The sequence below is a fragment of the Phocoena phocoena genome, chromosome 6, assembly GCF_963924675.1.
Source record: "Phocoena phocoena chromosome 6, mPhoPho1.1, whole genome shotgun sequence".
In the NCBI taxonomy this organism is placed as follows: domain Eukaryota; kingdom Metazoa; phylum Chordata; class Mammalia; order Artiodactyla; family Phocoenidae; genus Phocoena; species Phocoena phocoena.
Window position 1 is genome coordinate 94,824,463 of NC_089224.1, and position 25,050 is coordinate 94,849,512.

The 25,050-nt window shown below is 37.4% G+C and overlaps 1 protein-coding gene across 1 annotated transcript in view; it reads right to left on the reverse strand.

Annotated features, from left to right (window-relative positions):
• The window catches only part of LOC136125119 (zinc finger protein 420-like), a 40,926-nt gene extending 16,550 nt beyond the window's left edge, over positions 1 to 24,376 (reverse strand). Inside the window, 4 exon segments of the mRNA XM_065879933.1 lie at positions 12,474 to 12,569; positions 12,572 to 13,627; positions 18,915 to 19,041; positions 24,245 to 24,376. Of these exon segments, the coding sequence (XP_065736005.1) occupies positions 12,474 to 12,569; positions 12,572 to 13,627; positions 18,915 to 19,041; positions 24,245 to 24,376 (1,411 nt within the window).
• Between the last annotated feature and the right edge of the window lie 674 nt (positions 24,377 to 25,050).

A 25,050-nucleotide genomic window follows, 5' to 3' on the forward strand; every position in this document is an offset into this window, starting at 1 on the left:
GGTGCTAATCTTTGGTGTGTCTCACTTTTCCCTTTTTGCATTTTTAAGGTATTCTTACACCTTTGCTACAACTTCCCTGTATTGAAGTCCCTCTATTGAACCATCTAGCATAGGTTCTATTTTCCTGACTGGAACCTAACTTATACATCAGTTTTTAAAATTATTTTTGCCTATTTGATATTTTTTCATTTTTATTTGTGCTTCTTTGATTACTAGTAAAATTAGGTATCATTCATATGTTTCTTTGGACAAGTACCTGTTTTATCATTTGAAATTTTTTATTTCAGATAGGTTATCTTTATCTGTTTTATTTATAGAAACTTTTGCTATATTCTGACTATTAATACCTTTCCTTTGTATGCACTGCAAACATTTCCTCTCAAATCTGTCTCTCGTTTTTCTGACTTTGAATACAGTATTTTGGTTTATTTGTTCAAATCTACCAATCCCACTTTTATGGCTTTGGATTTAAAATGTCAAATATATATACCTGTAAATAAATAAATATACATTGTTGACCCTTGAACAACATGGGGGTTAGGGGCACTGACTCTCCACGCAGTCAAAAATCTGAGTATAACTTACGATCAGGGCTTCCCTTGTGGTGCAGTGGTTAAGAATCCACCTGCCAATGCAGGGGACGCGGGTTTGAGCCCTGGCCCCGGAAGATCCCACATGCCGTGGAGCAACTAAACCCATGCGCCACAACTACTGAGCCTGCACACTACAGCTCACGTGCCACAACTACTGAGCCCGCGTACTACAACTACTGAAACCTGCGCACCTAGAGCCCGTGCTCCCCAACAAAAGAAGCCACTGCAATGAGGAGCCCATGCACCGCAACGAAGAGTAGCTCCCGCTTTCTCAACCAGAGAAAGCCCACGCACAGCAACAAAGACCCAACGCAGCCAAATAAATAAATAAATTTATTTAAAAAAAAAACAACTTATAATCAGCCCTCTGTATACAAGGTTGCAGTTCCTCCATATCTGCGGTTTTGCATCCACAGATTTAACAACCATATAACATGTATTATTTACTATTAAAAAAAATCCACATATAAGTGGACCCATGCAGTTCAAATCTGCATTGTTCAAGCATCAGCTGCTATATATGTAATACATATATATGTGTATATATATGTGTTATATATATGTATATATATGTATTATATATACATATATAATTTTTGGACTCCCCCTTTTTTACTACTGAGCTACTCCTGTGCCAGTACTACACTAGTTTAATTATTATTGTTTTCTACCTAAGTTTATCAGGTAGAGAAATTCCTCTGTGAGTGTTCCTTACAAAAAATTTAGGGCTATTTTTTGAATTTTAAATTTCAGGTGAAGTTGAAAATACATGTGACCATTCCAATCTTAAAAAACTCTTAGAGGAATGGGGTTGGAGGTAAGAATTCCACTACCATCCATGATGGAATAAAAGAAAGGAGATTTACCCTCTTACCTTAAACAACTAGAAAACTGGACAAACATATAAAACAATGGTTTTCAGACACTGAATAACAGCACAGAACTGGGATACTTAAGAAAAATGAATCTGGTGAGCTCTATGATTGCCCCAGTCTGCATCCCGGAGGAAGTCTCCAGGATAAATTCTCAGGGAGGAATATCTCAAAGAGAGGCCAGGGGTTCACTAACTTGAGGAGAGAAAGATCAGACAACAGGGAGGCCAAGGAGTTTAGAATATTCCAACCAGATTACTTAAGAGGAGTGAGCTGCTCCGAAATATATAAAAATAACGTACGAACAAGGGCTTACTTCAGGAATGTAAGGTTGGATTAAAGTTTAAAAGTCAGGAAATAGGGGCTTCCCTGGTGGCGCAGTGGTTGAGAGTCCGCCTGCCGATGCAGGGGACACGGGTTCGTGCCCCGGTCCGGGAAGATCCCACATGCCGCGGAACGGCTGGGCCCGTGAGCCATGGCCGCTGAGCCTGTGCGTCCGGAGCCTGTGCTCCGCAAGGGGAGAGGCCACAACAGTGAGGGGCCTGCGTACCGCAAAAAAAAAAAAAAAAAAGTCAGGAAATAAAACTATTAACAGAACAAAAAGGAAAAACCATATGCTCATCTCTATAGATGTAGAAAAAAGCATTTGATAGAATTCAGTACCCATTCAGGATAAATGAAAAAAAAAACAACTCTTAGACTAGGAATGAAAAGGACTTTTTTAAATTAATAAGGGACATCTACAAAAAACTTACAGCTAACATTATCTTTTATGGTGAAAACTTAATGCTTTCTTCCTAAGATTGAGAAAAAAGCAATGAAGTCCACTCTTTTCACATTTATTTAATGTTGTGTTAGAGGTAATAGCCAGTGTGCTAGGACAAGAATAAAAACTTTTTAAAGGCATACACAAATTGGAAAGGAGAAAATAAAACTAGTTCTTATTTGCACATAGAAAATTTACACAGACAAAATCCTAAGAAATCTATTTTAAAAACTACTAAATCCAGCAAATAATTAAACAAGGTAACAGAATAAAAGTAGTACAGTAAATAATTATACATATATTGTGTGGGCCAAAAAGTGCCTTCGGCTTTTAAGTAAAAATAAAAGACACATTTTTCATTTTCACCAAGAACTTTATTGAACAATGTATTCACCCTTTTGTTCACTACCTTCTGCCATTTTTCAGGCAACTTCATAATTCTATCTTCCCAAAACTTTTTATCTTTTTGAGCAAAGAACTGTTCCAGGTGTCTTTTACAGTCTTCCAGGGAATTGAAATTTTTTCCATTAAGAGAATTTTGTAAAGACCAAAATCAATAGAAATCCGAAGGTACAGTGTCTGGTGAATACGGCAGATGAATCAGAACTTCCCAGCCAAGCTGTAACAATTTTTGCCTGGCCATCAAAAAAACATGTGTTCTTGCATTATCCTGATGGAAGATTATGAGTTTTCTGTTGACTAATCCTGGATGTTTTTTGTCGAGTGCTGCTTTCAGTTGGTCTCACTGGGATCAGTACTTGTTGGAATTAATCATTTTGTTTTCCAGAAGGAGCTCATAATAGATGACTCCCTTCCAATCCCACCATATACACAACCTCACCTTCTTTGGATGAAGACCAGCCTTTGGTGGTGGTTCATTTCGCTTGCCCTACAGTCTCTTCCGTTCCACATTGTTGTACAGTATCCACTTTTCATCAACTGTCACAATTTGTTTTAAAAACAGAACGTTTTCCTTATGTTTCAGTAGAGAATCACATGCAGAAATATGGTCAAGAAGGTTTTTTCACTTAAAGTTTGTGGAACCCAAACATCAAAGCGACTCACATAACCAAGGTGGTGCAAATGATTTTCAATGCTTGATTTGGATATTTTGAGTATGTCAGCTGTCTCCCGCGTGGTCTAATGTGATTGTTCTCAATTATTGTTACAATATGATCCCTATCAATTTCAACTTGTCTACCTGGCCATGGAGCAACGTGCAGTGAGAAATCTCCAGCACGAAACTTCACAAACCACTTCTGATATGTTCAATCAGTCACAGCACCTTCTCCATACACTGCACAAATCTTTTTATACATTTCAATTGCGTTTTTACCTTTCTTGAAATAATAAAGCATAATATGCTGAAAATGTTGCTTTTTTTCCTCTTCAATATTAAAATGGCTACACAAAAATTCATCAATTTTGATGTCTTACTTTAAATGCACACTGATATGACAGCTGTCACAAATTGTTTTGAATGAAGTTAAAGACAACTAAGTGCTACTAGAGCTATCTTATGAAAAAACGGAATGAACCCTTTGGTCCACCCAATATATGAACAATGAAAATTTTGAATTAAAATGAAAATAAAATAGCATTTACAATAGTACCCTAAACATATGAAATCTTGGCAGAAAATTTAACAAAATATGTGTAAGACCTGTACATTGAACACTACAAAACACTGCTGAGAGAAATTAAATAAGACTTAAATAAATTGTTATATCATGCCTTGTGGAAAGGAAAATTCAAATTGCTAAGATGTCAATTATCTCCAAATTCAATCAAATTCTCTCAGTTTCTTTGTAGAAACCGACATGCTGATTCTTAAATGACATGGAAATGTAACGGAACTAGAATAGGCATAATTATTCTAAAAAAAGAAGAAGAAAGTTGATTTCAAGAATTAAAAGAAAATTACAAAATACAATGTGGCAGGCATAGATGTAAATATAAATGGAAAAAGGAAGAAAGTAAAAAATATATATTTGATTTCTGACATAGGTGTCAAGGTAATTCAGTAGAGGATAATCTTTCTGACAAATGGTGCTGATCAGTTGTGTATCCATATACAAAAATATATACCTCAACTTTAATTCACAAATATATTAAAATTAACTGAAAAGAGCTCTTAAACATAAATGTAAGAGCTAAAAATACAAAATCTCTGGAAGAAACCACTGGAAAAAAATCTTTGTGACTTCAATTTAGGCAAAGATTTCTTAAAGAGGACACAAAAAACACAAACCATTAAAAGGAAAAATTGATAAATTGGACTTAACAAAATTAAAACTGTTCTCCTCTAAAGAAACCGCTTAGAAAATGAAAAGACAAATCATAAACTGGGCGAAAGCATTTGCAAAACATATCTTATAGAGAACTTGTATTTAGAACATAGCACTCCAAAATAAATACTAACAATTTTTTTAAATGAGCACAAGATTTGGAAATTTTACCATAATAGATAAACAAATTCCCAATAAACACATGTAAAGATGCTCAGCATCGTTAGATATTAAGAAAATGCAAATTAAAACCAAAATGAGATACCACTACACACCTAATAGAATGGCTAAAAAAAATTTTTTTTCAATTAAGGGACATTTTACAAATTCCTGAAAAGTAGCCCTCAAAACAGTCAAGATCATGAAAAAGAAGGGAAAAGTAAGAAGTTGTCTGTTGTGTTGATTTTTGTTAACATCTTACATATAATCCTGGGTGTTGGATGGCAAGTCAAGGTTCAACAAAGACCACAGGGGAAAGTGAAATAGTTTACTATTCACAGGTCCTGCAGGCACTCCTCAAAGGGCCACTTGGCAAGGTCAAGGCAGGGAGCAAACTGCAGGAGCTGGAGCATGTGCCTTTATAAAGTTCTGAGAGTGAAGTGCTTTAGGGTTCTCAGGCTAAGGCCAGATTAGTCAATTCAAACCACAAAAGCAGGGTTTTGCTAAGTTTTGGGGAGGGTTTCTTATCTAAAGGAGACACAAGGGGAAAGAGCAGGGAGGCAGGAGAGGCAGTTTATCACAAGGGGCATTGGAGGAGTCATATCAGGAACTTAACACTTTCTTGTGACTCTGTGGACTGTTATCTAGGGCATTCACTCGAGGGAGGGGCTAGTGTCAGTTCAAGGCCCTGCTGGCCACTTAGCCACACAAAATGGATGCCAAGGCAGCAATATTACGGAGGAGTTTAGCTAAACTTTCAACACTGTCACAGACCAGAGAAGACTAAAGAGATATGATAACTAAATGATATGTGATGTCCTGGATTGGAATCTGGAACAGAAAAAGGATGGTGAAATTAAAATAAAACCTGGAATATGGTTAATATTAATGGACATATGTTGTTTTTTAAGTTTTCACTCATGTACCATAATAATGTAAAACGTGAACATTAGAGGAAACCAGGTGAGGGGCATATGGGAACTCTATTATCTTTGCAACTTTTGTAAACCAAAAATTATTCCCAAACAAAAAGTTTTTTTAAAAAATCAATTGACCATGTATACATGAGTGTACTTCTGAACATTCTCTTCTATCTATTTCATTGATCTAGGTCTATGTTTAGGCCAATACCACACTATCTTTACACTTCCACTTAGGCCAATATTTTGCTGACTTGAAATCAGATAGTGTTAAGTCCTCGAACTTTGTTCATTTTCCAAATTGTTTTGGCTCTTCTAGGTCTTTACACTTCTATATACAAACAAAACAAACAAACAAAAAACAAAAACCTGTTGGTCTTTTTTTTTTTAACATCTTTATTGGAGTATAATTGCTTTACAATGGTGTGTTAGTTTCTGCTTTATAACAACGTGAATCAGCTATACATATACATATATCCACATATCTCTTCCCTCTTGTGTCTCCCTCTCTCCCACCCTCCCTATCCCACTCCTCTAGGTGGTCACAAAGCACTGAGCTGATCTCCCTGTACTATGCGGCTGCTTCCCACTAGCTATCGGTTTTACTTTTTTTTTCTCTCTCTGTTTTTAAAATTTACTTATTTTTATTTTTCGCTGTGCTGGGTCTTTGTTTCTGTGTGAGGGCTTTCTCTAGTTGCAGCAAGCAGGGACCACTCTTCATCACGGTGCATGGGGCTCTCACTATCGCAGCCACTCTTGTTGCGGAGCACAGGCTCCAGACGCGCAGGCTCAGTAGTTGTGCCTCACCGGCCTAGTTGCTCCGCGGCATGTGGGATCTTCCCAGACCAGGGTTTGAACCCGTGTCCCCTGCATTGGCAGGCAGATTCTCAACCACTGCACCACCAGGGAAGCCCCCTGGTTTTACATTTGGTAGTGCATATATGTCCATGCCACTTCTCACTTCATCCCAGCTTACCCTTCCCCCTCCCCATGTCCTCAAGTCCATTCTCTAGTAGGTCTGCGTCTTTATTCCTGTCCTGCCCCTAGGTTCTTCATGATCTTTTTTTTTTTTTTAGATTCCATATATATGTGTTAGCATACAGTATTTGTTTTTCTCTTTCTGACTTACTTCACTCTGTATGACAGACTCTAGGTCCATCCACCTCACTACAAATAACTCAATTTTGTTTCTCTTTATGGCTGAGTAATATTCCATTGTATATGTGTGCCACATCTTCTTTATCCATCCATCTGTTGATGGACACTTAGGTTGCTTCCATGTCCTGGCAATTGTAAACAGAGCTGCAATGAACATTGGGGTACATGACTCTTTTTGAATTATGGTTTTCTCAGGGAATATGCCTAGTAGTGGGACTGCTGGGTCATATGGTAGTTCTATTTGTAGTTTTTAAAGGAAACTCCATACTGTTCTCCAAGTAGCTGTATCAATTTACATTCCCACCAACAGTGCCAGAGGGTTCCCTTTTCTCCACACCCTCTCCAGCATTTATTGTTTGTAGATTTTTTAATGATGGCCATTCTGACTGGTGTGAGATGATATCTCATTGTAGTTCTGATTTGAATTTCTCTAATGATTAATGATGTTAAGCACATTCTTTCATGTGTTTTGTTGGTCTTTTAATTGGGATAGAATAGACCAATGTGGAGACCAATGACATCTTAACATTATTGCATATTTCAATCTATGAAGATGATCAATCTTTCCACTTATTCAGCTTTAAAGTGTCTCTCAACAATATTTTGCAGTTTCCAATGCTTATCCTTGGTTAATTTTCTTAAACTATTTTATGGTTTATGTGCTACTGAACATGGATTCTTAAATTTATTTTGGTCATTAATATGTAGAAATACAATCACTTTTTGTATATTGGCCTTTTATCCTGGAACCTTATAAAATTCATTTGTAAGTTTTAGTGAATCTTTGTAGATTCCTTAGGATTTTATATGTATGAGATCATGTTAATTGTTCATAAAGTTTTATTTCTTCTTTCCCTATTTGTATGCCTTTTTAATTTTTCTTCTCTTACTGCACTGGCCAGGACTTCTATTACCTTGTTGAATAAGGATGAGAACAGATATTTTTGCTTTGTGTCTGAACTTATGTAGAAAGCAATAACCATAAAACTGGTAGATGTAGAGAAGTTACTACCTATTGCTCATTTGTTGAAAGTTTTCATCACAAATGGATGTTGAATTTTGCTAAATGCATTCTTGGTATCTAGAGATGATACATGAGTCTTTCCCTTCATTATTTTAATAATGAAGGGGAATTACATGTAGTGATAATCAGATGTTTAAATAAAAACTTGAATTCCTGAAATAATCTCCAGAAATTAATCAGGACATATTTCATTTTTCATGTATTGTTGGAGTCAATACCCTAATTTTTAAAAGAACTTTTACATCTATAGTCATCGGGGTATTTACTGGCTTATAACTTTACGTATGATGTCTTCATCTGGTTTCAGTTTAGGGTATTACTGATCCAATACGATGAGTTGGAAAATGTTCATCCTCCTCTACTTTCTGAAAGTTTCTGTAGGGTTAGCATTGTTTATTCCTTAAATACTGATGGAATTTATCAGTGAAGCCATCTAGATCTTGAGTTTTCTTTCAGGGAAGATTTAAAATAACACATTTAATTTCTTTTATTATTATAGGATTATTTAAGTATTCTGTTTCTTCTTTACTCAGCTTTGGTAACATGTATTTCAAGGAAATCTTCCATTTCATCTAAGTCATCAAATTTTTGAAACAAGTTATAAGTAACTTACTTATTATCTGTTGATTCTAGGATAGTGGTGTCATCTCCTTTATTTCCTATTCATAATTTTGGCCTCTTTTTCTTTTAAAAAAATTTATTTATTTTTGGGCCACGTTGGGTTTTCATTGCTGGGTGCAGGCTTTCTCTAGTTGTGGCAAGTGGGGGCTACTCTTCATTGCAGTGCGTGGGCTTCTCATTGCAGTGGCTTCTTTTGTTGCGGAGCATGGGCTCTAGGCACACAGACTTCAGTAGCCATGGCACACAGGCTCAGTAGTTGTGGCGCACGGGCTTTGTTGCTCTGTGGCATGTGGGACCTTCCCGGACCACGGCTTGAACCTGTGTTCTTTGCATTGGCAGGCGGATTCTTAACCACTGTGCCATCAGGGAAGTCCTGGCCTTCTCTTTTTCTTGATCAGTTTATCCAAAGATTTATCAATTACATTGATCATTTCAATGAACCATCTTTTGTTTTTACTGACTTTTTTCTACTGTTAGTGTAGGTTCCAGTTCAGGAATTGGTAAACAGTTTCTGTAAAGGGCCAGATAGTAGATATTTTAGGTTTTATGGGCCATATATGGCATCTGTTTTGTACTCTTTGTTTTATAGTTATTTTACAACCCACTAAAAATGAAAAATGATTCTAAGTTTAAGGGTTATATGGAAATATAAATATAATGGTTATATAGCTAAATTTGGCCTATAATCTGACCCGAGTTCTAGTTCATTGATTTGTGCTCTTACATTTATTACTTTATTCTCCTACTTATGAGTTTCATTTGCTCATATCTAACTTCATAAGGTGGAAGCTTAGATAATTAATTTTAGTCATCTCTTCTTTTCTAATAAAACACTTAAAAGCTATAAATTTCTCTTTAAGCTCTGCTCTAGTGGCATCCCCAATACTTTGATAGATTTCAGTATTATCTAAATATTTTCTAATTTCTCTTGTGACTCACCCCTACCTACGCTACCAAATAGAAAAGGGGCTTTGAAATTCCATTTTCTTCACCTTCCCAGAAAAAAAAAGAAATCCATGGTTTGACTCCTGTCCATCTTACCTCTCACACACTTGTATAATGCCCCTTTGATCTGTTATGCCCCTAAGAATGTCTGAAATAGGGTAGATTCATCTGTGAAGTATTCACCTGTGATTAGAACTTGAAGTTGAAATAAACATAATACCTAAGCATTTGAGTGACCATCAGTATATAAAAGTTTAAATGCACATGAGTATCTCAATGAATGGCATTCATGATTACCATTTTAATCATTTAATTTGCAAACCATTTTAAACCATATTATTATTAGGGTAGTTTCCATTTTTAACTCTGCCTGAAAACTTTGAAATATCTAAGAATTTATGTATATTGTAATGTTTCCGAGTCCTTGGGTATGAGTCATGGCTTCTTGTATAATCTCTCAAGTTCCAGTTGTTTAAAACAAGATAGTATCTGACTCATAGTGCCTAATAAATATCTATTAGTAATAGTAATACTAATGAAGCAGAAAGGAAGCAGTATGAAGTATCCTTTTAAAGAGAATAGAAGAAACTAGGGTCAGACATCAAAAATATTAGAAGGCAAGTAAAAAAGTAAAGGAATTTCAGGCCTGTTCAATGTTCATGGCAATACCAGCTACAGGTAGGAAACCATGAAGTAGAAGGCCAAAATGTGAAAATAAAGATATTGAATCTTCTAAGGATCTGAGACTTGAAATGACTACAGAAAGGGTATGAGCTTTTTCCTTGCTGAAGTCAGGCACAGAATTAATGGGTTGATAGTGGGGAGGGATAAGGAAGGGCTAGAAAGACAATGAATTCTAATGACTAAGACTCTGAAAATATTACTTGGCTTCATATGAGGCCTAACAGGTAAGCTGGACCTGAAGGAAATTCTAAAAGATAGGGACTCCATAAATTACTGGTGACTGAAAAACTTGCATTATTAAATAGGTTCCAAGACGACAACACTGAAGGGCAAGACACACATGGATATTTTAGTTGCTGATATGTTTGTTTAGAAAATTAATTGCATACATTTATGTCCCAGATCTTCAAAAATGACTAATAAAAAAATTGCATGACTGCAATTTACTTTTTAGTTTAAAATCATTATTTGAAAGCTTAAATATTTTAAAATTTAAATTAATAATCATGGTTGTTATTCACTAATTTCAATTTTAAAGCATGATTTTTCCTTTAAAAATCTAAGAAAGAAGTATTTGATATAAAAAAATTTAGGGGGCTTCCCTGGTGGCACAGTGGTTGAGAATCTGCCTGCTAATGCAGGGGACACAGGTTCAAGCCCTGGTCTGGGAGAATCCCACATGCCACGGAGCAACTAGGCCCATGAGCCACAACTGCTGAGCCTGTGCGTCTGGAGCCTGTGCTCCACAACAAGAGAGGCTGCAATAATGAGAGGCCCGCGGACTGTGATGAAGAGTGGCCCCCACTCGCCGCAACTAGAGAAAGCCCTCGCACAGAAACAAAGACCCAACACAGCAAAAATAAAATAAATAAATTAATAAACTCCTATTCCCAACATCTTCTTTAAAAAAAAAAAATTTAGGATCAAGTTCAATGTGGTATATCAGCTTCATATATCAGCTTCACCTTCATTCAAGAAAAGTTTTTAAAGGTTTTTAGATATCAATCCCTCTTTTCATAATATTACTTGACAATGAATACTTATATAAGGTTAGGTTATTGTGTTTCTAAAAGGAAAGCATGCCTTGGATAATGACTGGATTTGAAGAAAAGTTATTTGTGATAATAAAATGACAACTCAACAAAACAAAGAATTTTTTTTCAAATGAAGTAGAAAATAATAGTAAAATTTCTAATTTTAGGCTGGTCATGAGGAAATTTACAGGGCAGCAAAACAGATATCCCTGAACAAATATCTCAAAAAATATATAATATCTTCCGACAGCTCTTACATATAAGAACATGGAATCTAATAATCCCTTTAAAATGCATGTTTCTTGTTAATTAAGTCAACATAATGGAGGGACAGGATATAGGTACCCAGTCCATGGCCTGTTAGGAATGGGGGCCTCACAGCAGGAGGTGAGGGGCGGGGGAGTGAGTGAAGCTTCACCTGTATTTACAGCCTCGCTCCATCACTTGCATTACTGCCTGAACTCCGCCTCCTGTCAGATCAGCAGTGGCATTAGATTCTCATAGGATCGCCAACCCTACTGTGAACTGTGCATGCAAGGAATCGAGGTTGCATGCTCCTTATGAGAACCTAATGCCTGATGATCTGAGGTGGAGCTGAGGTGGTGATGTTAGCACTGGGGAGCAGCTGCAAATACAGATTATCATTAGCAGAGAGGTTTGACTGCACATAGACCATAATAAATCCATTGCTTGTAGACTCATATCAAAACCCTATCAGTGAGTGGCAAGTGAAAACAAGCTCAGGACTCCTACTGATTCTGCATTCTGGTGAGTTCTATAATTATTTCATTATATATTACAATGTAACAATAATAGAAATAAAGTGCACAATAAATGTAATGTGGTTGAATCATCCTGAAACCATCCCCCTGCCCCAGGTCCATGGAAAAATTGTCTTCCACGAAACTGGCCAAAAAAGTCGGGGACCCCTGTTTTAGTGTGAAAAAGCAAGGCAGGTGTAAATATCCATATTCACTTCCAACCAACAGATAATTTGGGTTTAAATGCCATTCTTAGATCACCTGCAGAATGATTACATATCGTTGTCACTTTATTGTCATGATAAATCAATTTACGTACTCATTTAAAAAAATGTGTACTTCACAGTGAACAAGTCAATCATGTGTAATTGAGATTTTTCTAGTACACTTAAAAAAACTTTTAGATCTCAACCAAGATGTCCAATATATATGTTGTTTTGGGGAAACATGATTTTTCAAAGATCTTCTTAGTATGAATCTTCTGATACTTAATAGTTCTGGAACTATTGTTGAAACTTCCCATAAGCTTCTAAACTTCTAAGCTTCTAAACTAAACTATAAATGTTTAGTACATTTATAGAGTTTCTAACCTATATGAATTCTATGAAGTGTAATGAAATTTTGATCACTGAATTAAAGTTTTCTCACTCCATTAAAAGTGTTTCTGTTCAATATGAATTCTCTGACGAACAATGAGAGTAGATTTCTTGCTGAAAGCTTTTCTACAATGACTGCATTCATAGGTTTTTCTCCAGTATGTGTTCTATGATGTACAGTAAGGTGTGACTTCTTGCTAAAGGCTTTTCCACACTCAGTACATTCATATGGTTTTGTCCCAGTATGGATTCTCTGATGCACAATGAGTTGTGATTTCTGGATAAAAGCTTTTCTGCATTCACTACATTCATAGGGTGTCTCCCCAGTATGAATGCTCTGATGTTCAATGAACTGTGAACTCCAGATGAAGGCTTTCCCACATTCATTGCATTGGTATCTTTTGTCCCCAGTGTGAGTTCTCTGATATACAATGAGATCTGACTTCTGAATGAAGGCTTTTTTACATTCATTACATTCAAAGGGATTCTCTCCAGTATGAATTCTGTGATGCACACTTAGTTCTGACTTCCTGTTGAAGGCTTTTCCACACTCATTACATCTATGGGGTTTCTCCCCAGTATGAATTCTCTGATGTACAATGAGCTGTGACCACCAGATAAAGGCTTTTCTACATTCATCACACTCATATGGTTTCTCCCCCGTATGAGCTGTTTGATGAACACTAAGTGTTGACGTCTTGATGAAAGCCTTCCCACATTCATTGCATTCATAGGGTTTCTCCCCTGTGTGAATCCTCTGATGAATAAAGAGGTTTGACTTCTGGATGAATGCTTTTCCACATTCACTACATTCATAGGGTTTCTCTCCTGTATGAGTTCTCTGATGTACAGTGAGCTGTGACTTCTGAATAAAGGCGTTTTCACAGTCATTACATTTGTACGGTTTTTCCCCAGTATGAATTCTCTGATGTACAATAAGTCCTGACTTTCCACTGAAGGCTTTCCCACACTGAATACATTTATATATTTCACTTGTTAGAAATTTTGGTTGTGCAGAGAGGTGAGACTTATGTATGAAGGCTCTGATGTGTTCATTAGATGTTCTGTTCAGATGAACTACTTTCCACAGTGCGTTACATTCTTGGTCTATCTCCTCAGTCAGTGACTTACTGTTAATAAATGTAACTTGATTCAAAAGTTTGTCTTGGTTTTCCAGGTAATTTATCTCATCTTCAAGTTTCCAGTCTTCAAAAATTGAGTATACTATCATGTTATGGTGTATTACTTCTTCAGAAATGCTCTTCTGTGGAGCTAATTCTTTCATTTGGGTCTAATTTCAAACTCTAAGAGAAAACTCAAGTGTAAATAATGTTATTTCTCTCTCGAGCTTTGAGAAACACAAAACACACACACAAAAAATAAAGGTCTTCATTTTAATGGAAATAGACAGAAATCTGATAATCAGTATGTTCAACTTTGAAATTTAAGAATATGATATTAAAACCCAAAGACAGAAGAAGGAACAGACATAAAAAGAAGTGAGCAGGAGAGCAATGGAAAAAGCAGAGTTGATGAGCTCAGTGTCATGGTCCCACACAGCCCCACACACTTCTGCCCCATCTCCACTCCATCACAAGGCTCTGTGAGGAACGAAGGCAGACCAAAAAATAACTTCAGGAAGACAGAGGAAGCATGCTAGCAAAGGGGACAGAGAGTGAGTTGTTGTAACTAGCAGAAAGATTAAACTCACAGTAAATATGAAAATGTTTTTATATGTGGGCTTCCCTGGTGGCACCGTGGTTGAGAGTCCGCCTGCCGATGCAGGGGACACGGGTTCATGCCCCAGTCCGGGAAGATCCCACATGCCGCAGAGCAGCTAGGCCTGTGAGCCATGGCTGCTGAGCCTGCACATCTGGAGCCTGTGCTCTGCAACAGGAGAGGCCACAACAGTGAGAGGCCCACATACCACAAAAAAAAAAAAAAATATATATATATATATATATATATATATATATATATATATTTTTTTTTTTATATGTAACCAGGCAGATTATAGCACAACTACAGAGAGAGGATTTCAAAGTACATGCATCTTAAAGGGTCAGTTGACATTAAAAAGGCACAAGATAGACTCTATTTAAAGGGGACAGTCCTCAGAAGAATAGCAGTTTCAAAGGGAGACAAAGAGCTAAAAAGAAGGAAGAAGTGCCCTCTGGTAACTGGGTGGTGGCAATGGGGAAAAGAAAAAAAAAGAGGAAATTTAGGGTCCTGGAAGACAAAAGAGAACCACAAAACCAGAAAACTCAAAACTCCTCCTTAATCACAGAAAGGAAGGAAGGGAGGGAGGGAGAGAGAGAAGAAGAAAGGACTCTGCTCAAGTCTCTGAACTTTGCTATATTAACAGAAAAGGGATCCATAAAATTAGAAATCTCATAAAAACACTGTGATATGATAAAATGAAAAGAAAAAGTAAAGTCCATAGAGAACTATTACATAAAATCAGGAAATGAATTTGTGCAGAAATAAACATAGGAAATTGTCCCCTTCAAAAACTTGCCATGAAACAGAAGAAAATTTTGTTTGAACTCCAGGCAGAATTAAATATACTCAAACAAGCATATCAGGACACGGAAAACCACCATGAGTCAGAACTTCAAAAGATAAAAACCAAAATGAAAAACAGGGAGAAATGAAAAAGAACTGATTGAACTCAGGGGAAAAAATGGAAGATTAAATTACAAGGTGTGGTCAGGAAGAAAAGAAGGGAAATAAAAATTTAATAAGTGGAACTGACTAAAGGAAAGAAAACAACCAAGATAATAAAAATGACATAAAGAATCAGATTAGGGCTTCCCTGGTGGCGCAGTGGTTGAGAGTCCACCTGCCGATGCAGGGGACACGGGTTCATGCCCTGGTCTGGGAGGATCCCACATGCTGCGTAGCGGCTGGGCCCGTGAGCTATGGCCACTGGGCCTGTGCATCCGGAGCCTGTGCTCTGCAACAGGAGAGGCCACAACAGTGAGAGGCCCGCATACCACAAAAAAAAAAAAAAAAAAAAGAATCAGATTAAAATGGTCATAGAGAATGCAGTGGAAAAGGAAGATAGGAAAAGAAGGAATAATATTTCTATTACTGGAGACCCTAAAGAATTTTTTTAAGAAACCAACAAAAGATTATAACTCCAAGACACTTCACACTGAAAGGTGAGAAAGACAGAAGGTAATTAGAAAGAATATGAATATCATTTGGTAAGTTACTTTGAAAGAGAGCATACCTAAGAATGCCTGAGTGCATGAGGAGAGGAGTATAAGCCCACTTTGGGAGAATGGAGTGCTAAAGATATTAGTCAAAGAGATGCTAACTAATTAAGAAGTGTCCTAAATATGTGGACTAGATAAGATTCAGAGTATAGGTAGGAGGATTGCCTATTTCTCTAAAAGTCAACTAAAGGAAAAGGATTATGTGGGTGTTTGATATGTAGCAATGTCATTTAGGTGTTCCACAAACCCACATCAATTATTTTCAGCCATTTGTAAACATCTATGGCCTTCAATAATAATTTCCTAAAAAATACTTCAAAGACAAACATATCGGCCTTCCCTGGTGGCGCAGCGGTTGAAAGTCCGCCTGCTAATGCAGGGGACACAGGTTCAAGCCCTGGTCTGGGAGGATCCCACATGCCGCGGAGCAACTGGGCCCGTGAGCTACAACTACTGAGCCTGAACGTTTGGAGCCTGTGCTCCGCAATGAGAGGCCATGGCAGTGAGAGGCCCGCGCACCACGATGAAGAGTGGCCCCCGCTCCCTGCAACTGGAGAAAGCCCTCGCACAGAAACGAAGACCCAACACAGCCAAAAATAAAAAAATTTAAAAAAAAAAAAGACAAACATATCACTAATCAATATGAATCTTCCTTCCCTGCCTCCCATTTGCCAGGTTCTCAACTTACCTGACTAGGCCCAATTTGACATTTCTCCCTCCTCCATCCATGGTTCTCCTTGCTTAAACAAGAAGATTACATCTGAATTCAGAGACTGATACCCTGTTTATGGGAAATAATATAGGACTTGGGTGTTAGTGGATAAACTAACCAACCTAGAACTCACATCCATTACATATGTACCAGAATGGCTAAAATTTAAAAAGACTGACATTACTAAAGGTTGATGGAACTCCACTACATTGCTAGTTTAATATAAATTGGTATAATCTCTTTGGAAAACTGGTAGTATCTACTAAAGCTAAATATACATATGCCCTATGACCCAGAAATTCCACTCCTCTGTATATACCCAATAGAAATGATATGCTTATTTCTACCAGAAGATATGTATAAAAATGTTAATAAGCACTTTATTCATAATTGCCAAAATCTGAAACAACCCAAATGACCATCAACAGTAGACTGGATAAATTGAAGAATTATTGTATACTCATTAAACAGAATACAATACAATAAGGAGCAACAAACTACTGTCACATGCAATAACATGAATGCATTTCACAGATATTATGTTAAATGAAATATGCTAGACAAAAAAAAACACAAAAACCTTACATACTGTGTGATTACACTTACATGAAGGTCAAGAACAGAATTAATTTATGGTGATAGAACCCCAAGTTGTTATCTCTGAGGAGGTAGGTAAATGGTAAGGGGGCAGTTCAAGGGAGCCTGCTGGGGTGCTGGAAATATTCAGTATCTTGATCTGAGTAGTGGTCAGGTAGGTGTATACATATGAAAAAATGCATCAGCTGTGTAATTAATATTTGAACACTTTATTATACACATTATATCACAATTAATTTATAAAAACCAAGAACTTCGGCCCAGCCCATTGTCTTCAGCCTCTGAAGAATGAGCAGGATGCAGTACCCATTTTCTTTCCATCCAAGTTCACTGGAGAGGTAGAAGCACAGTATTTGGTACTCAAAATTAATATTCTTTTGACCTTTATAGGTTGAAATGAAGCTCTCTAAGCATTCAGAGACCCAGTAGCTTTTAGCAAAATATAAAGGAAAGGCAGTCGATTGGGTACTATGGTGGATTTAATATATCCCCATAAGTTCTTTGACATGCTTCCCTTCAGGAAGTAGAGCTTATTCTGCACCCCTTGAGTGTGGGCTGGACTTAGTAACTCATTTTTTTTTTAACATCTTTATTGGAGTATAATTGCTTTACAATGTTGTGTTAGTTTCTGCTGTATAACAAAATGAATCAGCTACATGTATACATATATCCCCATATCCCCACCCTCTTGCGTCTCCCTCCCACCCTCCCTATCCCATCCCTCTAGGTGGTCACAAAGCACCGAGATGATCTCCCTGTGTGATGCAGTTGCTTCCCACTAGCTATCTGTTTTACATTTGGTAATGTATATATGTCAGTGCTACTCTCTCACTTCCTCCCAGCTTACCCACCCCCCTCCCCGTGTCCTCAAGTCCATTCTCTATGCGTCTTTATTCCTGTCTTGCCCCTAGGTTCATCAGAGCCTTCTTTGTTCTTAGATTCCACATATATGAGTTAGCATACGGTATTTGTTTTTCTCTTTCTGACTTACTTCACTCTGTATGACAAACTCTAGGTCCATCCACCTCACTACAAACAACGCAGTTTCATTTCTTTTTATGGCTGAGTAGTATTCCATTGTATATATGTGCCACAACTTCTTTATCCACTCATCTGTCGATGGACACTTAGGTTGCTTCCATGTTCTGGCTATTGTAAATAGTGCTGCAATGAACATTGTGGTACATGACTCTTTTTGAATTATGGTTTTCTCAGGGTATATGCCCAGTAGTGGGATTGCTGGGTCATATGATAGTTCTATTTTTAGTTTTTTAAGGAACCTCCATACTGTTCTCCATAGTGGCTCTATCAATTTACATTCCCACCAGCAGTGCCAGAGGGTTCCCTTTTCTCCACACCGTCTCCAGCATTTATTGTTTGTAGATTTTTTGATGATGGCCATTCTGACCGGTGTGAGGTGATACCTCCTTGTAGTTTTGATTTGCATTTCTCTAATGATTAGTGGTGTTGAGCATCCTTTCGTGTGTTTGCTGGCAATCTGTATATCTAGTAACTCACTTCTAATGAACACAAGAAGGTAGAAGTGATCATGTGTGATTTCAGAGACTTGGTCATAAAAGGCACTGTGACTTCCTCCTTGCTCTCACTCTATGTAGGGGAAATTAGTTTCCAGGTCATGAGAACAGGCCCACATGGCAAGGAATTGAGTTCTCCAGCCAATGAACAGCAAGGAACTAAGGCTCCTGTCAACAGCCACGGGAGTGAGTTACCTTAGAAATGGATCCTACAGTCCCAGTCAAGTTTTCAGATGAATTCAGCCCCTGCTAACATCTGACTACAACCACATGGGAGACCACAATCCAGAACCACCCAGCTGAGTTGTTCCATATTCCTGACCTACAGAAATTGTTTGTAAAAAAATGTTTACTTTAAGCCACTATAATAATTGTTATACAACAATAGGTAACTAACATCAGTACCCTCTGAGGGAAGATGTCCTTACCCACTGAAACAAGGTTGCTATAGTTCTTCAGCATCACATCCTTGTACAGGTTTCTTTGAGCAGAGTCCAGCTGCTGCCACTCCTCCTGAGTAAAGTCCACAGTCACATCTTTGAATGAAACAAATCCCTGTAACAGAACATTCCTATTAAATCTAAAGTGAAAACACTGAGTGATGTATACGAGATGTATGAGAAATAATTGCTGTTTTCATCATGCAGGGTTCATCACAAAAAGTTAAAGAAAATGTTTACCATGAGGCCAATTTTGGGTTCTACTATGTGGGAGAAGTCAAACTCCTATTAGAAAAACTTTGCCATTGAGAATCATCCATTCTCTTTCCATCAAGCATGTATTAAGCACCTATGTGACCAGCACTATTTGGTGCTCAGGATACGAATATGAATAAAATACAGCAGGTTTACAGACTAGTAGATGGAGGCAAACAAGTAAGTATATAAATGCTATAAGATGTTAAATAGGTTATGACAGAAATAGGAAAGAAAGAGTGATTCTATTTTGGGCTTTGTAAAATTATACAAAATGAATAATGAAAAATGTAAAAATAAAAAATTTTAAATGTAAAGATAAAATAGAAAGTTTTTGAAACATAAAAAATGAACAGTATATTCTCTGGTAACCTGTGGAGGAGGGAGAAAGATCATTCCAGATGAAGAGTGGAGTAGGAAAAAGGCATGTGAACATGAAGAACATGGTAAATTCAAGGACCTGTGAGCACTTCAGTATAATGCTCTCAAACATCATTTTTTCACATACAGCCTTCAGAAGTTTTACCATATCTGCATGTCACCTGCGCTATTATTGACTTAATAGTTTTAACTCAACAACTTCTTTACTTAAATAAATGTATTTTAAAAGGAAACCACTAAAGGGAAAACCAGTATCACTTGTCAGAAAACGAAGATAACAACAACAGTAATCTGCAAAGCAAGTATATACTGGCGAAATGCCATGTATGAGATTTGCTTTAAAATGTGCAACTCTAGAGAACAAATAAATAAAAGGAGAGAAAGAGGAAAGATGTCAGATTGGTAAAATATTAATTGTTGAAAATATATGAGGAAGTACAGGGGGTTTATTATACTGTTCTCTATATTTTTATATATGTTTGAATTTTTCCATTAAAACACTTTACAAAATTAAATAAAGCAGAAACCATTGTTTTTTAAAGTTAAAATTAAAATAAAAAATGTAAGTAATATTTAATCTACTCAATTTTTAAAATGCATATCTAGACATAATGAGAAAAATGAAATAATTTTTGATCAGTTAGTAACAATAAAGTGCTAATGAACTCACTGTTCCTTACTTTTCAAACCATGGTTAAGTTCTACCTCAATAAGAGCACCCTCTTTTAAAATTTGATCTTAATCAAATCCAACCGAGATACTTCTGAAAGACAGTGTATGAGGAAAGGAGAGGAATCAACTAAAACTCCTTGGTTTTTGGTGTAAGCAACTGCATCCCACTGAAGTCCAGGAGACAAGAAAGATCTGGTCTTGGTGGAGGGAGAGGTGGAATCAAGAATTCTACTTGTTCCACAATAAAAAGACAAATGATTCAGTGAAAAAGTGGGCAAAGAACATGAATACACATTTCTGCAAAGAAGATATGCAAACTGACAATAAGCACATGAAAAGATGCTCAGCCTCATTAGTCACTGGAGAAACAAATCAAAACCATAATGAGATACCACTTTACCCCAGTAGGATGGTTATCAACAACAAAATAGAAAATACAAGTGTTAGCAATGATGTGAAGAAACTGGAATCCTCATAAATTGCTGTGCAGTTCCTACAAAAGTTAAACATAGAATTACCACATGACCCAGAAATTCCACTCTTAGGTATATACCTAAAAGATTTGAAAACAGGACTCAAACCGATACTTGTATACAAATGTTCATAGCAGCTTTATTTACAATAAAGCCAAAAGGTACAAACAACCCAAGTGTCCATCAGCAGATGAATGGATAAACAAAATGTGGTATATCCATAGAGTGGAATATTATTCAGCCATAAAAAGGAATGAAGTTCTGATACATGCTACAGCACAGATAAACCTTGAAAACATGCTAAGTGAAATAAGTTAGACACACAAGGACAAATACTGTATGATTCCACTTGCATGAAATACCTTGAATAGGCAAATTTACAGAGTCAGAAAGTAGTTTTAAGCTACCAGGGGCTGTGGGAGGAAGGGAAGAATGGGAGTTATCGCTCATTGGGCATAGAGTTTCTGTTTGGGGTGATAAAAAGGTTCTGGAAATAGTGGTGATAGATGCACAAATTGTGAATATAATTAATACAACTGATTGTACACATAAAAATGGTTAAAATGGCAAACTTTATGTTATATATTTTTTACCACAAGAAAATCTACTTGCCCCATTAAGCTCAAGGTATCTATTATAATTGACATGTACATGGCAATAATGGGTAGGCAACTGGACTTCCGTGGGGTGACAGTTGCTCCTAACAAAAACTGAGAAGCATGGAATTCAAGCTGAGAAAAGAGAGAATTAAGAAGTGGGGAGAGGAATGTAATAAACAGTGAAAAAATGGATGGTCAGTTGATCAGAGGTCTGTACAGAACTGAAGAATTGCTGGAGTCAAGGTACTAGATAATGAGCTAGAAATAGAAATAATGGCCAACGACAATGAGAAGCCCACGCACCGCAAGGAAGAGGAGCCCCCGCTCACCACAACTGGAGAAAGCCCGCACACAGCAACGAAGGCCAACGCAGCCAAAAAATGAAAGAAAGAAAAGAAAGAAAGAAGGAAGGAAGGAAGGGCCAGAGAGTGAAATGCTTGGAGCTACTGGTAATTATAAATCTGGACTATGACTATGGGAATTGGTGGCTGAATAAAGGAAATGAGGAGATGCACTAGTACCAATGGTACTGTGACACTGTGGTTTATAATAAAGTATATTTGGTCCTTATCCTGTTCCTGGCACAGAGCTCCTAAAAACCCTTGAATTTTCTGTGAGGAGTGGGATAAACGTATCTTTTGTTATGTTAATGAGGCATCTTTGGAAAGCACCTAAGTATGGGGGCTAGTTGCCAGGGAAGCCAACTGTGAATAGAGGGTGCTTTTTTTTTTTAGCCCCACTCCCTGATTTCTAGGGAGCGGAGCAGGGCTAGAGGTTGAACAAATCACCAATGGCCAATGATAATCAATCACACCTACATAATGAAGTCTCCATAACGACCCAAGAGGAAAGGGTTCAGAAAACCTCCAGGGTGGTGGACCACAGTGCTTCCATGTGTCACATGCTGGTCCCCAAGCTCCTTTGTTCAGGACCTATGTATCTCTTCATCTGGCTCTTGATTCATATCCTTTAATATCCTTTAATAACAAACTGGTAATCTAATGAGTAAACTGGTTTCCTGGGTCCTGTGAGCCCCTGTAGCAAATAAATCAAAACAAAGGAGGGGGTGGTGGGAACCTCTGATTTACAGCCAGTGGGTCAGAAGCACAGATAACAATCTGGACTTGCAACTAGCATCCGAGGTGAAGGGCAGCCTTGTGGAACTAAGCCCATAACCTATAGGATCTGATGCTTTCTCCAAGTAGGTAGTGTCAAAATTAAGTTAAATTGTAGAACACCCAGCTGGTGTTGGAAGACTTCTTGGTGGTATGGAAAAACCCACACATTGAAATTGGGTACAGAATTATAGGTACAAAACCCAGTAGTCCTCACAGATATAGAGAACAAATTAGTGGCTACCAGTGGGAAGAGGGGAAGGGAAATATAGGGGTAGGGGACTAAGAGGTACAAACTATTAGGTATAAAATAAGCTACAAGGATGTATTGTACAACATAGGGAATATAGCAAATATTTTATTATAAACGGAGTATAACCTTTAAAAATTGTGTATCACTATATTGTAAACCTATAACTTATACAGTACTGTACAGCAACTATACTTCAATGAAAAAAAGAAGAAAAAAAAACCCAGTAATCCCCAAACTTTTAAAATCAGAAACCATGATATTTTGATATGATAAGAAATATATATTTTAGTCTTCTCCCTGGCTCTTGGTCATAGCTCCTAAAATTTTTGTAATTTCCTAAGCAATAAAGGTACCAGGAGCATCTTTTGTTCTAATATTTGATCTTTGACTCTGATTTTTTGACAGAGCTCCTAAAATTTTTGGAATCTCCTGGTTGACAGGAGCATATTTTGTTCTAAAGAGGCGAATCTTGGTGAGACATGTTTCAGTTAAAAAAAGCACACACATCAATAATATACACCTTTAAAAAAACCCCATAAGTTATATATAAGCAACTCAATACTGAGATATTATGGTCATAAAAAGATATATAAGTAGAATTTCTCATCTTTTCTCTCCATTTCCCAGGGGATCATCTTGCACATCTCCTAAGGAATGCATGCTCCCCACTTTGAACACTACTATGCTGAAGCTATATGCGACACAGTGGGAATAAACCAATGGAACATTATAGGTAAAAATCAAACAATATGTACCTTCAAATAAAAACATTTAAAACTGTATGACAATCACAACCACTAAGATGCTGGCTAGTAGCTGAGTGATAAACCAACAGAAATTAGCAAATTCACTTGATCTCCACTATCCACCAAGCATGTTCACTTGATATACACTTCGAGGTTCTCAATCTATTGTATTTTAAAGGAAAAATATCTGATTATTTATTGGTCAAAAACTGCAAATTAAACTTATTTTAAATTTAATAAAATTAAAATTAGTATTACCTTTAATGACATGAATCCCCTGGACTAGTTTTACAAACTCCCAGAAATGCTGCTTCCAAAATTACAGATTTTATTCATGGATCAAGCCAGACTGTTTGACAGCTGTGTACTTGGCCCTGTGATTTTACTGCCTAGAAATTGAATTCTGCCTTGTTATTATGCCCTATACTTATTGGGAGAAATGGTTTAAGAAACAGCCAGGGAGAAAACTGCTCTGGAATTTATCATGTGTTGGTAAATGTTAAGGACACTGACTACTACATCATATGCATGAAGCCCCATCAGGAGAATAACTTCAAACCTAAATGCAAAAAAAAATCTTTACTATCTTCAAGAAATTATCAAATTTAATGTACAATGTAAATCATATAATTGCAGATGGTATGCTCAACTTTAACTCTGAAAGATCCTACAACTTGTATGTCTATGTTCCAAGTTTCCTTGGTCAGATCTTCTATTTTATTTTCCCCAATCTCTATTTCCATTTTTTCAGTTAATTGAATTAATTCTTTTAAACTGCCTCAAATACAGTGGAAAACAAAATGGGGTATAAATAGCTCACTTACCTGAGACTTGCTCATTTTCTGTTGCTCTTCAGAAGCAGCAGATATCTGTACAGACAGAGGTGGGATGAGCAGGGAGGGGAAAAAGAAGATAGCTTTGAGAGTCTGAGCCTGCTCTGTGATTCCCACAACCATGAGCCTATGAAATCCTATGATCAACTATATAAAAGACTACCCTTTAGAGACTGCTCCTTTCAAATATTCAGAGAGACCACGAAGAATTACACCGTGATAACATCAATCTATTAATTTGCAGTTCTGAAAGGATCAGGACATGACCACGAGCCGCCTGCTCCCTAAGCTATCACAGAGGCGCCCCGCAGGTGCGCTACACCCTCCACTCACTGACCCTAAATAACACTAAGGAAGGGATACCCCCCTTCAGGGCCCCAACCATTGACTTCTATCACTTCAACCCATGACCCTGAAAGAATCACTCACACAGGCAGGGCCAATCACTAGCCCCACAAACCCCACAGTAAGCCTCTCACCCTCCTCAGAGTCCACTACCAGCAGCACCACTGGGCGGCAATCACTATCTTAGGCAAGCCACCTTAATGACTAACCACGACAGGACCGGAATACACGGACCGCTACAAACGCTCAGTCGCTGGTCAAACATGACGCCCTTACTCCCAACACCGCAGTCAGTGACTGAAACCTTTCCTGAGAACCGGACTCCTCACCTTCCCGCCTCTCCTCCCTGGCCCTTAGCTGAAAGATACAGTCCGCCCCTTACAACGCCGGGGACACTGAACCCTCTCCGCTATCGCGGAAGGTGGCACGGCCCCTGACTTGCCTTTATCGCG